At 35.9% G+C, this 16656-nt stretch overlaps 1 protein-coding gene across 9 annotated transcripts in view; it reads right to left on the bottom strand.

Moving 5' to 3' along the window:
• XRN1 (5'-3' exoribonuclease 1) overlaps positions 1-16656 on the bottom strand; it is a 115818-nt gene that overhangs the window by 65541 nt on the left and 33621 nt on the right. For 8 of the 9 annotated variants that reach the window (XR_009595375.1, XM_060394952.1, XM_060394954.1 and 5 more), the window contains exons 14-18: positions 14788-14944; positions 13144-13263; positions 3006-3175; positions 1889-2009; positions 1693-1791 (exon numbers count right to left, since the gene is read on the bottom strand). Coding sequence is in view for 7 of the 9 variants with exons in the window: in XM_060394952.1 (XP_060250935.1) it covers positions 1693-1791; positions 1889-2009; positions 3006-3175; positions 13144-13263; positions 14788-14944 (667 nt within the window). In the remaining 2 variants the exon portion in view is untranslated. Of the gene's footprint in view, positions 1-1692; positions 1792-1888; positions 2010-3005; positions 3176-13143; positions 13264-14787; positions 14945-15961; positions 16277-16656 lie in introns of those variants that run through there. The other variant, XR_009595376.1, reaches the window with a different exon arrangement.

The following is a 16656-nucleotide window of genomic DNA, read 5'->3' as shown; positions in this document are numbered from 1 at the left end:
AAGTTGCCTCTTCTTTACCTATAGCTATGTTTCCAGACTTCTTTTCAATGAGAAACTTCTGAACTAAGGGCTTAAGATCTGCTTCCTTTACTTTCCATCTAACTTAGTCACAGACTAGTACTCAGGAACCGGACTTCTGCCTCCAACAACCTACTGGAATGGAATTCTCAAAGTCCAATAATGGTGACCAAAGGACCTAGTTTAATTCACTAGGTCTAATTCACAGACCTAGTTTTCACTGTTCTTGAACTGCATGTACCATCTACTTGTGCTTTTGTGATACTGCTTAACTTGGGAATCATTCTCTTTCTTCTCTGAGCACTGTCACCTTTACTGACTCCTTTTCCACCCTTTATACCTGTGAGTATTTCTTTACAATGGGGCCTTGAACCCTCAGAATTCCATTTTTTCAGGGAAGTCAGCCCCAAGGCCCCAGCCATCACTTCCCTGCTCACGACCTGCATATCCCTATTGCCCATCAAGCCTCAGCTCTATGTATTCAACTGAGTATAATCATCTTTCTTCACTGAAGTTTTTCATGTGAACCATAGAACACAAAAAACAATTGGACTAGGGATTTTACTAATTCTCCTAAGAATGATACATAACTAGTACTATTCCAAATGCATAAAAACTAATTTAATTTTATAAGCAAATGGATGACTCAGCACATTAGGGTTTAAATCTCTTGTGGAACCCTGCTAAGAAAGGCTTACAGGGCAGCTCCAGATAAATGTTCTAGAACCAACTTAAAATTCTATTACTGATCATTTATCCCCTCAAACAAGTACCTCTTCCATTTTAGCTTCTTTATTCCAGTAAATTTTTCAATTGATTAGTCTGATAGTTAGAGTCAGTCATATTTAATATTTTCTTTTTCTTTTCATCCCCTATTTTTGAACAAATGGCGGAACTTGTGAATTTAGTCTTATTCATCTAGATCTATTACCACTTTGATAGTTTATGTCTTTATTATCTAAGGCTTCTATAACCATAACCTCAACTTACAGGCTTTTCCATTTTCTTCCATTTCTCTTTTATGCAACTTAGTCTATTATGCTGCTACCAAATTAATTTTTATGAAAATACCAATTTCAAGATAACAGTCACGAAAAAATAAGTCCAAACTCCTTAGCCTGGTATACAAGGTCCTCCATAATCTGGCCTCAATCTGTTTTTTCAACCTTATCTTCTACTATTTCCCAACACAAGTCCTCTGCTTCAGTCAGGTTTATCTATTCCTTCTCCTCAAACACATCACATTTACTCTAAAAAAAGAAAAAGTATTAAAAATTTCAGACATACAAAAAGGTTAAAAAGATAATGTGCTAATATCACACTTAATTTTCACTATAATTCCCATCTCATGTTATTTTTTTCACCTGGCATACCCTTTCCCCTCCTTTTTCCTCTTTGTGAGGAAATCTTTCTGTTAGTACCCTGCTTAAGTCTATTCCTATCTACAGATCTGTACTTAACCTAAATTCACACAGCTCATCTTTTCAAAATTCCTCCAGCATTTTTTTGCTCATTATGTCGCAATTATACACATCCTTTAATCTGTGTAAATGTGTCTTTACTCTATCCTTATTTCCTGTGAATTTCTGGAGTTCCTACATGTTATACCACTTTGGCAAACACATTGCAGCTAAAACACTTTTATGTATAATATACAATAAAGAAAATACTTACAAGTTCATCTGACTCAGCATTCACTAAGATTTCCAACATCATGTTTTCTCCACGACTGCTTTGCTGGAATACTTGAACACCACTTTTCTTTAAAAAAAACTTTAAAAGAATTCACAGAATTTAATTTTTAATTATTTTTCCATAATTACTTCACTTTCAATAAAATAAAAAAATTCTGAACTAAATAGCCACTGACTTTGTGTTTGATGTGTTTCAAAGTAGGAAATCCACAGAAATATAATGCCTTCTGGTCAACCTTGGTTATGTTGTTTTTGCTTATATCTATACGCCAAGCATCTAATGATATTATTTTATACCTAGAAAATAAATCAAGGTATTTTATTTAAAATTCATACATTACAAGCAATCACAGTTTTTCAGCATCCCTTCAGTATTTTGCAAGAGTTATCCTTGCTTTTATACAGGAGAATAACAATTTGTCCTTTCAGACAAAGAAAATATAAAGCAGCAGATCCTCTGTTGTTACTAATTCAGACACAACCATGACTGTAACATACTGAGTGGAAAATTTCCCATTTATTTAAAAATACATATAATATATAAATGTGTAAATATATAATATACATAAATTATACATGTATATATGATTTTTATACTAAAGGAATATATAACACATATTACAAATCTCTACATCTTCCATTTTCCAAAACCCAGAATGGAAAATAAACACTTTATAATGTCTATTTCATCTTTCCCCTTTAAGAAAATGAAAAATCATAATGGAGAGACGTTTACTTTATCTACAACTCAACTTCCATCTGGGTATTACTGCAGGGAAGATGAGAAAAGAGAAAAAAAGGAAAACATTTTAATGAACAAGAGAAAGAAGAAATGGATTGAAATGGATTTGAGGCAAGAAAACAGAGGAGCTCTTTTATTTCTTGTTTTTCTTCTTTCCTGTTGGGTGGTTAGGAGATGTCAAAGGTAAAGTCATAGCATGTCAAATAATGCTGGGAGCAGACACTGGCAATGAAAACAAAAATTCACACATTTCTTGAGGAAGAGAAGAGATATACACCGTGGGGATGCCAGAGGCAGTAGGGTAGGGAACAACTTTAATAGAAGACAGAAACAGAGAAGCAGAATTGGACCGAAGCAGAGAACTACAGAAACAACTGAAACAGACAGAGAAGCTATGATCCTTGGAAAGCTGGATGTAACTCTATCAGCTGCATACAAATGTCATAAATTATCTGCTAATTCTCGAAATTGATATCCAAAAGCTTTGTAAAAGTTAATTCTATTTTTTTTGGCTCACTCTCTGTTTTTGAAGAATTACCACACAACATTACCTTGCACAGCATCGCTCTATGGGAGGGAACTTTTCTGGCCATGGAGAGGGGTAGGTGAACTCTGTGTTGCTGTCAAACCAGCACATTAGGCACTCACTATGTTGATTTCTTTTTCGCTCTTCTTTTTTGAGGGAGTGGTTACATGTCTCCATGGCTTCTAACAATCGCTTCTGAATATAACATTGAAGAGAGGGATCAGAAACATAAAAATTTTGTAATCTTAACATATAGAATGAATCTTTTCCCTCAAAAAAACAAAATTACTATTTGTGTTCTTAAAAAGCAAAAACCTTAATAACAGAATTCTTTTCAATTTAATTACATGAAAAACTGATGTGCTATTCTTGTTTCTAAGGGCCTTAGAATATTTCTTGTCACTACAAATTTCTCTGAAAATATTACTCCAAGAGCAGCCACTGAAGTGTGGATAAGAACAGCAGAGAATCAAAATTTAAATATGAATTTGTCACAATTCACTGCTCCTTAATCACTCACATTGCAAATGTGCATTAATATAGAAATGTTCATCTTTATGATTATCTTTTATATTTAATGCAGTTCCAATGAAAATCACAATGGTTTAAAATATATTTTTCAAAGGAAAAATGATGTTAGTGTTCATACTGGCAGAATAAACGTTAAACTGCAAAGTTATCAAAAACTTGTCTTATGAGATCCTATCACTTTTTTATAAAATCACCTATAAGCAAAACACTTAAGTACTGACACCACAAAAGACCCACAGATGAGAAGAACAAAATAAATAGTTAAAAACCAAATCCAAATACATGTCAAACATAGTATTCCAGACACTTAAAATAATGTTTTTGTCCAGCTGGGAAAGAAAGAACATATATATTTCAATATCATACTATATACAAAATAAGCAGTAATGAGACAACAAAGTATTAGAAGAAAATCTAGGAAAGTATTGATAATTTGTAGTGAAAAATTCTCAAGTAAGGCAGAAAAAAGCCTAGCCATTTTAAGGAAAAAGACATTTTTAACTAAAAGAAAATATATGTGATAAAAGAGGTCATGAACAAATCAACAGGCAAATGCCACAATGGGAAAAAATATTCTGAGCATAAAAAGAGTTGCTCAAAATCCAAAAAAGAAAATGAGGGAAAGGATATAAACAGATAATCTATAAAAGGGAAAATGCAAAAGACAAACACACATAAAAATATATCAAATTAGGGAGCAGGTAAAAATAAACTTGAATAATAATAAAATGGCATTCTTTATCATCAGTAGACAGGTGAAAATTAACAATAACATTCAGGACTAGAAAAGCAGAGAAGTAGGTACTCTCAAGTATTGATGCTATGAATTAGACCAGTCTTTTTGAAAAAGAATCTGGTAAAATCAGTTAAAACGAACACCATACACTCCCATTAACCAAGCATTTCTGCTTTGGGGATTCTACTTTATAAAAATAAAATTACCAATACAAGAGAATGTATTAATAAACAAAAAGAATACATAAATACATAAGTACTTTTATCATAGCATTGTGTACAATTGCAAAAACATGAAGAGTTGTAAGACTCTGCAAAATAAGTATGGTGTGTTCCCATGTACTTTTCACCCAATGATAACATCTTACATAGAGCCACAGTAATTATCAAAACTAGGAAACTGACACTGGTACACCATGACTACAGACTTATTCAGATTTCAATGTGCTTAGTCGTTCAGTTGTGTCTGACTCTTACGGACCCTACGGACTATAGCCTGCCAAATTCCTCTGTCCCTGGGGATTCTCCAGTCAAGAATATTGGAGTGGGTTGCCATGCCCTTCACCAGGGTATCTTCCCAACCTAGGGTTCGAACCCAGGACACCTGATTTGCAGGTGGATTCTTTACTGTCTGAGACACCAGGGAAGCTTCAGATTTCACTAGTTTTATATGTAAATACTGTATATATACAGCAGTATGGAATTCTTATCATACATGCAGACTCATGTGTGTGTGCTCAGTCGCTGAGTGGTGTCTGACTCTTTGCGACCCCTATGGACTGTAGGCTGCTAGGCTCCTTGTCCACAGGGTATTCTTCAGGCAAGAATAATGGAGTGGGTTGCCATGCCCTCCTCCAGGGAATCTTTTCAACTCAGGGATCGAACCCAGGTTTCCTGCAACACAGGCAGATTCTTTACCATCTGAGCTACCAGGTAAACCTCATGTCAGTTCAGTTCAGTCGCTCAGTCGTGTCCGACTCTTTGCAACCCCATGAATCGCAGCCCGCCAGGCCTCCCTGTCCATCACCAACTCCCGGAGTTCACCCAAACTCATGTCCATCGAGTCGGTGAAACCATCCAGCCATCTCATCCTCTGTCGACCCCTTCTCCTCCTGCCCCCATCCCTCCCAGCATCAGGGTCTTTTCCAATGAGTCAAATCTTCACAACAGAAGCTGGAATCAAGATTGCCGGGAGAAATATCAATAACCTCAGATATGCAGATGACACCACTCTTATGGCAGAAAGTGAAGAGGAACTAAAAAGCCTCTTCATGAAAGTGAAAGAGGAGAGTGAAAAAGTTGGCTTAAAGGTCAACATTCAGAAAACAAAGATCATGGCATCTGGTCCCATCACTTCATGGGAAATAGATGGGGAAACAATGGAAACAGTGTCAGACTTTATTTTGGGGGGCTCCAAAATCACTGCAGATGGTGACTGCAGCCATGAAATTAAAAGACGCTTACTCCTTGGAAGGAAAGTTATGACCAACCTAGATAGCATATTGAAAAGCAGAGACATTACTTTGCTGACTAAGGTCCGTCTAGTCAAGGCTATGGTTTTTCCTGTGGTCATGTATGGATGTGAGAGTTGGACTGTGAAGAAGGCTGAGCACCAAAGAATCGATGCTTTTGAACTGTGGTGTTGGAGAAGACTCTTGAGAGTTGCTTGGACTGCAAGGAGATCCAACCAGTCCATTCTGAAGGAGATCAGCCCTGGGATTTCTTTGGAAAGAATGATACTAAAGCTGAAACTCCAGTACTTTGGCCACCTCATGCGAAGAGTTGACTCATTGGAAAAGACTCTGATGCTGGGAGGAATTGGGGGCAGGAGGAGAAGGAGACAACAGAGGATGAGATGGCTGGATGGCATTACTGACTCGATTGCCATGAGTCTGAGTAAACTCCGGGAGTTGGTGATGGACAGGGAGGCCTGGCGTGCTGCAAGTCATGGGGTCACAAAGAGTCAGACACGACTGAGCGACTGAACTGAATTGAACTGAACTCTTCGCGTGAGGTGGCCAAAGTATTGGAGTTTCAGCTTTAGCATCAGTCCTTCCAATGAACACCCAGGACTGATCTCCTTTAGAGTGGACTGGTTGGATCTCCTTGCAGTCCAAGGGACTCTCAAGAGTCTTCTCGAACACCACAGCTCAAAAGCATCAATTCTTTGGCAGTCAGCTTTCTTCACAGTCCAACTTTCACATCCATACATGACCACTGGAAAAACCATAGCCTTGACTAGATGGATCTTTGTTGGCAAAGTAATGTCTCTGCTTTTCAATATGCTATCTAGGTTGGTCATAATTTTCCTTCCAAGGAGTAAGCGTCTTTTAATTTCATGGCTGCAATCACCATCTGCAGTGATTCTGAAGCCCAGAAAACTAAAGTCTGACACTGTTTCCACTGTTTCCCATCTATTTCCCATGAAATGATGGGACTAGATGCCATAATCTTAGTTTTCTGAATGTTGAGCTTTAAGCCAACTTTTTCACTCTCCTCTTTCACTTTCATCAAGAGGCTTTTAGTTCCTCTTCACTTTCTGCCATAAGGGTGGTGTCATCTGCATATCTGAGGTTATTGATATTTCTCCCGGCAATCTTGATTCCAGCTTGTGCTTCTTCCAGCCCAGCATTTCTCATGATGTACTCTGCATAGAAGTTAAATAAGCAGAGTGACAATATACAGCCTTGATGTACTCCTTTTCCTATTTGGAACCAGTCTGTTGTTCCATGTCCAGTTCTAACTGTTGCTTCCTGACCTGCATATAGGTTTCTCAGAGGCAGGTCAAGTGGTGGGGTATTCCCATCTCTTTCAGAATTTTCCACAGTTTATTGTGATCCACACAGTCAAAGGCTTTGGCATAGTCAATTAAGCAGAAATAGATGTTGCTTTTTCCACAATCCAGGAGATGTTGGCAATTTGATCTCTGGTTCCTCTGCCTTTCCTAAAACCAGCTTGAACATCTAGAAGTTCACAGTTCACGTATTGCTGAAGCCTGGCTTGGAGAATTTTAAGCATAACTTTACTAGCGTGTGAAATGAGTGCAATTGTGCGGTAGTTTGAGCATTCTTTGGCATTGCCTTTCTTTGGGATTGGAATGAAAGCTGACCTTTTCCAGTCCTGTGGCCACTGCCCAATTTTCCAAATTTGCTGGCATATTGAGTGCAACACTTTCACAGCATCACGTTCCAGGATTTGAACTAGCTAAACTGTAATTCCATCAACTCCACTAGCTTTGTTCATAGTGATGCTTTCTAAGGCCCACTTGTCTTCACATTCCAGGATATCTGGCTCGAGGTGAGTGATCACACCATTGTGATTATCTTGGTCCTGAAGATCTTTTTTGTATAGTTATTTTGTGTACTCTTGCCACCTCTTTTTAATATCTTCTTCTTCTGTTAGGTCCAGACCATTTCTGTCCTTTATCGAGCCCATCTTTGCATGAAATGTTCCCTTGGTATCTCTACTTTTCTTGAAGAGATCTCTAGTCTTTTTCTTTCTGTTGTTTTCCTCTATTTCTTTGCATTGATCACTGAGGAAGGCGTTCTTATCTCTCCTTGCTATTCTTTGGAATTCTGCATTTCAGATGCTTATATCTTTCCTTTTCTCCTTTGCTTTTCGCTTTTCTTTTCACAGCTATTTGTAAGGCCTCCCCGGAATGCCATTTTGCTTTTCTGCATTTCTTTTCCATGGGGATGGTCTTGATCCCTGTCTCCTGTACAACGTCATGAATCTCAGTCCATAGTTCATCAGTCACTCTGTCTATCAGATCTAGTCCCTTCAATCTATTTCTCACTTCCACTGTATAATCATAAGGACTTTGATTTAGGTCATACCTGAATGGTCTAGTGGTTTTACCTACTTTCTTCAATGTAAGTCTGAATTTGGCAATAAGGAGTTCATGATCTTAGCCACAGTCAGCTCCCAGTCTTGTTTTTGCTGACTATACAGAGCTTCTCATCTTTGGCTGCAAAGAATATAATCAATCTGATTTCGGTGTTGACCATTTGGTGATGTCCATGTGTAGAGTTGTCTCTTGTGTTGTTGAAAAAGGGTGTTTGCTATGACCAGCCCATTTTCTTGGCAAAACTCTATTAGCCTTTGCCCTGCTTCATTCAGCATTCCAATGCCAAATTTGTCTGTTACCTCAGGTGTTTCTTGACTTCCTCCTTTTGCATTCCAGTCCCCTATAATGAAAAGAACATCTTTTTTGGGTGTTAGTTCTAAAAGGTCTTGTAGGTCTTCATTGAACTGTTCCACTTAAGCTTCTTCAGCATTACTGGTTGGGGCATAGACTTGAATTACTCTGATACTGAATGGTTTGCCTTGGAAACGAACAGAGATCATTCTGTCATTTTTGAGATTGCATTTGAGGTCATGGGTGGCAGCCGAGAGGAGCTACTACATGTCCAAGGTCAGGGGCGGCAGCCGAGAATGCCAGGGTGCAATGGCACAGGAGCGGCCAAGAGGAGCTACCCCACGCCTGAGGTCAGGGGCTGTGGCTGGGAGGAGCTACCCCACGTCCGATGTCAGGGGCAGCAACCGATAGGAGCTACTCCACTCCTGAGGTCAGGGGCGGTGGCCGGGAGGAGCTACCCCATGCCCAAGTAGTGATGGCTGTGCGGGCACAGGAGAGCCTAGAAGAGCTACTCCATGTTCAAGGTCAGGAGGGGTGGCTTTGAGGAGATTCCCTTCATCCAAGGTAAGGAACAGTGGCTGTGCTTTGCTGGAGTAGCCATGAAGAGATACCCCACATCCAAGGTAAGAGAAACCCAAATAAGACAGTAGATGTTGCAAGAGGCATCAGAGGGCAGACATACCAACCATAATCACAAAAACTAGTCAGTGTAATCACACGGACCACAGCCTTGTCTAGCTCAATGAAAGTAAGCCATGCCATGTGGGGCCACCCAAGACAGGCAGCTCACAGTGGAGAGTTCTGAAAAAATGTGGATCACTGGAGAAGGGAATGGCAAAACACTTCAGTATTCTTGCCTTGAGAACCCCATGAACAGTATGAAAAGGCAAAATGATAGGATACCGAAAGAGGAACTCCCCAGGTCGGTAGGTGCCCAATATGCTACTGGAGATCAGTGGAGAAATAACTCCAGAAAGAATGAAGGGATGGAGCCAAAGCAAAAACAATACCCAGTTGTGGATATGACTGGTGATAGAAGCAAGGTCCGATGCTGTAAAGAGAAATATTGCATAGGAACCTGGAATGTCAGGTCCATGAATCAAAGCAAATTGTAAGTGGTCAACCAGGAGATGGCAAGAGTGAACGTCGACATTCTAGGAATCAGCAAACTAAAATGGACCGGAATGGGTGAATTTAACTCAAATGACCATTATATCTACTACTGTGGGCAGGAATCCCTTAGAAGAAATGGAGTAGCCATCATGGTCAACAAAAGCGTCCGAAAACTTCATGTAACCACCCCTAAAACTGGAATACAGGACTGTCACATCATTGTAAAGAAACTCCTTCGCATTATCCCTTCAGAGTCACATTCTATCCCCCAAAGACCTGTTTTATATTATAATAATTTTATCATTTCAAATATATTACATAAATGGAACCATATAAAACCTTCAAAGATTGACTTTTTCTGTCAAATGAACTTTTCCCCATCCTTTGTTTATATAAGTAGTTCTTTTTATTGCTGAGTAGTATGCCTCACACAGAGTCGGACACGACTGAAGTGACTTAGCAGCAGCAGCAGTATGCCATTATATGAATGTACTACAGGTTTTTTTTTAATCCATTCACTCATTGAAAGATATCTGAATTTTTTTCCAGTTTGGAGTTATCACAAATAACTTGCTCTGGACAATAATGTAAAGGTTTTTACCCACATTTATAGCCAGCTGTTTCAGTACCAGTTGTTACAAAGCTTTTTCTTTACCTATTGAATAGCTCTGATGTCTTAATTGAAAATTTATTAATTGGACAAGTACAGATCTAGGCTGTTGGCCTCTATTCTGTTTCACTGATCTATGCCTATTATGATGTAGGAAACATACTGCCTTGATTACTTTAGCCTCATGATAAGTCATGAAATCAGATAATGAAAATCTTTCAGTATTGTTCTTCCTACAGATTGTTTTAGCTATTCTAGATACTTTGCAATTTCATCCAAACTTTAACACTGGATTTTTGATTTCTATACAAAAATTTGCTGCATTTTTGCTGAGATTATGTTGAGCCCAAAGATCAATATGGGAAGAGGTTATTTCTTAACAATATCAAATCTTCTATTCCTTGAACATGGTATATTCTTCCATTTATTTAGGTCTCCATATCTCAACACTATTTGTAGTTTTCAGTGTGCATCCTGTTAAATTTATAAATGTGTATTTTATATTTCTTAATGCTACTGAAAGTAAAAGTCTTTTTAGTTAAAAAATTTATATTTTCCAATTTTTTGATGCTAGTATATATAAAACCAATTGAATTTTGTATAGATTTTATATTTTGTGACCTTGCTAAATTTACTTATTGTTAATCGTATCTTTTTGAAGATTCCTTAGAATTTTCTATTTTTGTAGTAATGTTATGTGCATATAAAAACAATTTTTCTTCTTCCTTTCTAATGCCTTTATTTCTTTCTCTTGACTTAATACAGTGGACTCCTAATACAGTATTAGAGAGAATTGATTAGAATAAACATCGTTGTCTTAAGCTTGATTTTACAAAGAAAACATTAAAAATTTTATATTGTTAGCAGTGCATATGTGTGTGCCAAATCACTTCGGTTGTGTCAGACTCTTTGTGACCCTATGGACTGTAGCCTATTAGGTTCCTCTCTCCATGGGTTTTTTAAACATGCACTTTATTTGGTTTTGATGTCCCTGGTGGCTCAGACAGTAAAAGCGTTTGCCTACAATGGGGAAGACCAGGGTTTGATCCCTGGGTCGTGAAGATTCCCTGCGAAAGGAAATGGCAACCCACTCCAGTACTCTTGCCTGGAAAATCTCATGGATGGAGCAGCCTGGTAGGCTACAGTCCATGGGGTCGCAAAGAGTTGGACACGACTGAGCGATTTCACTTATTTGGTTGAGGAAGCTCCCTCTAATTTCTAGTAGTTGAGCATTTCTATTAAAATTGGGTGTTGAATACTCAAACGTGGTAAATCACATTGAAAACCAACACTATATTTCTAAAGTAAATCTCATTTAGTTATGAGTATTATCTTTCTATATTATTGTATCCCATCTGGCTTGACTGTGTTAAAAGTTTTGCATCTACTTTAGGAGGGATATTATCAAGTAATTTTCTTTTCTTATAGCACCATTGGCTATTATGCTGGCCTAATATATTGGGAAGTGATTATTCCTCTTCTATGTTCTCAAAGTTTGTATAAAATTTGTATTATTTCTTTCATGAACGCTTACTAGAATTCACAAGTCAAGACATCTGAGCCTAGAATTTTTCTCCGAGACGATTTTAAATTATGAACTAAATGTCTTTAAAAGATACAGGATTACTCAGATTTTTATGTTTTTTTTTTCCTGTCAGTTTTGCTGAATCACTTTTAAGGAACTGTGTTCATTTCATTTAAATTGTTAAATTTGTTGGCATAAAATTGCTTACAATATGCCTTATCGATTTTTAAAATAACTATAGGATTTATAGGACACCTCTTCTTTCATTCTATTTTTTTGGGGGGGGGGGGGATAAACAGTCTTTATTTCACCAGCAAATAAATTCAGGTCATCTCAGGTTTGGTAACCAAACAGATCATAAGAAAACATGTTTGCTCTCAGATTTTTAAAATTATAAAATTTAGGAAAAAAAAGGTATTGTGGAAATATATATATACATAGGCCTTAGAAATTTATATATAAGGATAAATGTGTAAATAGATATCTTTGTTGTTGTTTAGTCACTAAGTTGTGTCTAACTGTTTGTGACCCCATGGACTATAGCCTGCTAGACTCCTCTGTCTATGGGATTTCCCAGGCAAGAATACTGGAGTGGGTTGCCATTTCCTTCTCCATTTCATTCTAAATTTATGCGTTCTCCCCTGGTGCTCTAGTTTTTTAAAGCCTTTTCTGATCTGTCTTCCTAGGATTTATCAATTTTATTAATCTTTCAAGAGGATCAACTTTTGGTTTCATTGATTTTTCTCTATTGTTTGTTCATTTTCCATGGATTTCTGCTCCTGTCTTTTTGTTTTCTTCATTCTGCTTAGTTTAGATTTAAATTGCTCTTGTTTTTCTAGCTTCTTACAGTAAGAAGTTTAATTTACTTCAAAATATTTTCTTGTTTAGTATAAGTACCTAGAACCTTAAGTTTCCCTTTTAGGCCTGCTTTAATTTTATCACACAGATTATGATATGTGTTCTCATTATCATTCAGATAAAACATTTCAAATATTCCTTTAAATTTCTTTAATATATGGATTATTTAGAAGTGGGTTATTTGATTTCAAAATTTTTATAAATTTTCAGAGATCTGTTGCTGATTTTTAACTTAATTCTATGTGGTCAGAGAACATTCACATTACGATTTCACCCTTTTTAATTTATTAAGACATTTTTATGCCTTACCAAATAATCTTGGTGAACAGTCTTTCACTTAAAAATGTGTATTCCTTAGTTGCTGGGTGTACTGTCCTACAAATATTAATGAGGTTAAGTAGGCTTATAATGTTATTTAAGTCTTTGATCTTTGGTAATACTCTCTGTTCTGAAGCCTACTTGGTCTAACATTAGTAAAGCAATGCCAGCTTCCTTATAATTAGCATACACAGAAGTTTTGATGCACAGAACGAAGATGAGAGTAGTTAAAATTCATTAACACAAATGGTGATTAAAATCCATTGCTCATTCATTTATGTGAAGTAATCTCTAATTAAAATACAAGTGTATATATAACCATTTCATGCACTGACCTCATCAATAAAAGGTATTAGTACCACAGCTTCCCATTCCTGTTGTTTCCCATTCAGGTCAGTTTTAAAATCAGGTGGATAATATTCTATGATTGGTGAATCGTCACTGGTCATCAAATGCTGTGAAAACATAAAATAGTGTAATAGAAATGTAAGAACTAATATCAATGTAGCTTTTTCTTAATATATTAATAATATTTGTTTACCTATTACAATTGAAAATTTCTAAGCAAAGCAAAAGTAAGTTTTCACATCTTAGATATGTTACAGTATACTTATTATATTTTGATTTTCAAATATGAGACTTCTTATTTCACTGCCACTCGTCACTTTCTCATTCCACTAAGCTAGTTATATAGCCAAACTATCCTTACTCTGAATTTTATCATCTTCTATAGTCTTTTCACTCTACAAGGCTCATCTAAGTTCTGTTTTTCCATTTAGATTTCAGTTCATTTCACACACTCCATTTTTAACCTTATTTTCATGTCATAATCAACTGATTTTATTAAGTTATATAACTGTCATCTAAGACAATTTAAAAAGAAAAAGAAATCCTAAAATATAAGAATCTCTTTACCACCAATAGCAAAGATAGAAAGCCCAATAAGACATGTTTTTAATTAGAGATTTTATAACAGAAGTAGATAAAGAAACCTAAAGATATCCTCTAGGAAATGAATACAGAAGATCATGACATAAAAAATTTTAAAGAAATAAAAGCATATTTCTCAGGGTAATATTCAAAATAAAATAATCAGTATGTCATGGGTACAGAAGAATCAAAACACATGTGGCAATAGAAACTTGCATGGCTATATCAGTCCAGAATGGTTGAGTATCAATTCTTAATGTATTGAAGATAGGAAAAAAAGCATCAAAGAAACTAAAGGAAGGAAGGCCATGGGCCAGAATGAAGGACAGGTTAAGTTTCAGAAAGATTTAGAAGGAAGCTGGATACTGTTCAAGCAGCGAAGGTATGTGATATGTATATATTTATGTGTGTCTATATTCCTGGCATAGGCCACAGAATTAGAAGAACAGACTGATGCTCTAGAAGAACTAAACTGAAGTTTGCCCTCAAAATCAGTTTAGCAGGCTTAGTGTAATTTTGGTGACCCAATCACCCCTGAAACAGCTTTCTCCTGTTATATGAAGTACGTTAATCAGAGAGAAGTTTTTTATTCCATAATTTGATAAATGAAATTCTTAAAATCCAAATATAAATGAAAGCAGCAATTTTGTTGAGATAAACAACTTACTAGAATCATCCATATTCTATTAGGTAGAGGGTAAAAGAGAACAGAAACAAAATCTAATATCTGGACAGAGCAGATGGCTTTAGATTTTGCCAAGCTCAATTTACTTTCACCAGTGCAGAGACAAACTGGAGATGTGCTTAAAGATACTGAAAACAAAGAAGCTATGCTTTGAATGGTTTATGAAATGTGTCTGCATTTTTAAAACAAGTTAACTTTAAATCAAGGAATTACTTTTCAAGGGACTTGCTTAAGAAATACTACATCTGAAACTGAAAATAAATATATTTAGCTATTAAAGAAATTTGGTACGATGTTTCTAGGTTTGGAGGAGGAACTCATAAATATTAAAAATAACACAAATACATTTAATTCTAAAACCCACCTGGTAGCATGCAGGAAGTAAATTTTTGCTAGCTGCTGGAAGTACAGCAAGAAGCTGTTCAAATGGCTTAAAAGGTTTTCCCAGTTCAAAATGGATTTTGAGTGTACTGATGTTGCGGATATCAGACAGGAAAGGTGCATAATGGTACGGATAAAACCTGTAAGACAAAACTGAACTTTAAACAATTGACAAATTTTATGAAACAGATCAATAGTTAGTATATACTTTTCAATATTCTATTTTAACAGCTGTGCCTCCGTGTGTATGTTCAGTCGTGCCCACACATAGCAATAATTCTAAAGAAAAAAATCACTCACAATTATGCCACATGAATATAAGAAATCAGCAATGTTGGAAAATGTAGATTACTTGATGACAACAAGTATTTTATTTTCTTAATTTTTAAAGTGGTTTATATTTCAAAAATTTAGATGTATGTAATTGAAGGGTATATATATTAATAACACATTTAAAATATAATTTATTATTTATACAAATAATACAATGACTCCAGTTTCAGAAGTATTGAGTGTGAATCTTCCAAAGAAGATTCTCAGAATGAACTAATAAGCCAGTCAGAAGACATTCAGTTACTTCATGTGGGCCTGAGCTTCTCTCATGAAGACATAGGGAAGTCTGAGCTCATATGGTTGTTACTAGTCAGTTCTAAGAATCATCATTTTTGAATTAGCTGTGTATACATATATATTGTGTTTGTGATAAGGATTAAATCATTTGTCAATCATGCACACTATTTGTTTTTAAAATCTTCCCATATCTAACATGAAGAAATATTTTTAGAAATTTCAAACATAATTTTTAAAAAATTTTAAAAATTTCAATGTTCTTAATGTCTGACTAAAAATACCAAAATAAAAGCCAACAGAATATTTTTATATTCCACAATTATGGCATACTTCAAAAGAATGGGAAAATTTAGGAGGCAGAATGGCATGTGGAACAATAGAAAATGTAAAGACTTCGGAAATCAGATAGGCATGTACTTGGATATTGGTGCGTGATATTGGAAAGGCTATTTAACCTCTCTGAGCCTCATCTGTCAAAAGCAGAAAACAATATTTACTTTAAACAGCTTTGAGGACTATATGAGCACATGCTTTACAAGTGCTTGGCCTCAGTGCCTGGTAATATAATAGGTATAACTTACACTCACCTTCTTAAAAAATGGCAAATCGAGGATTTTTTTTTGTCACTACAGTGCTCTTCAAAGATGCCCTGAGAATCTTGTTAGTTATTGTAGATATTTTTTAAAAGGCTATTAGTAAGTGAAATTCTATTAATAATTAATGCCACATTATTGTGCACTGGTATGTTTTGCTGTTGGTGCTTTAACACAGAGCCTAGAAGATGCTCTGAAAACAAAACAAAACAAGCTATCTCATCACTTAAAAGTGTCTATTTTTCCCTGTATCATTTTTTTACTTGTTTTCTATTTCAGTGGATGGTTTGGAAATGTAGATGGAACTTGCTGGAATAAAAAACATGAGATAAATAGAGAATTATTATATTCCAGGAGAAGTAAATTCTTTTCTCCTTTCTTCATTACCCTTCCCAGTCTAACATGCATATAATCCATTCTTCATTACTAACAGAAAAAAATTTTCAAACACATAAAGATATAGAGAAGAATATAATAAACAATCCCACTTAACCATCACTCAGACCCAGTAACTGTCAAGACTTTGTGACACTTCATTCATTATGATAGAAAGTTTTAAATCCTTAGATTAACAGAGAGCTTTTTATTATGGGCCATCTACTATAGCTGGAAGTATCTTTGTTATAAAAGGATCTTTTTAAAATATTACAATACTAAAAAAGATTCTTTTTCACTTAAACTTGGCTATA

Source organism: Ovis aries, chromosome 1 (assembly GCF_016772045.2).
Source record: "Ovis aries strain OAR_USU_Benz2616 breed Rambouillet chromosome 1, ARS-UI_Ramb_v3.0, whole genome shotgun sequence".
NCBI classification, from domain to species: Eukaryota; Metazoa; Chordata; class Mammalia; order Artiodactyla; family Bovidae; genus Ovis; species Ovis aries.
The sequence above is the reverse complement of the archived record's forward strand: the minus strand, read 5'-3'. Positions and strand labels throughout refer to the sequence as shown.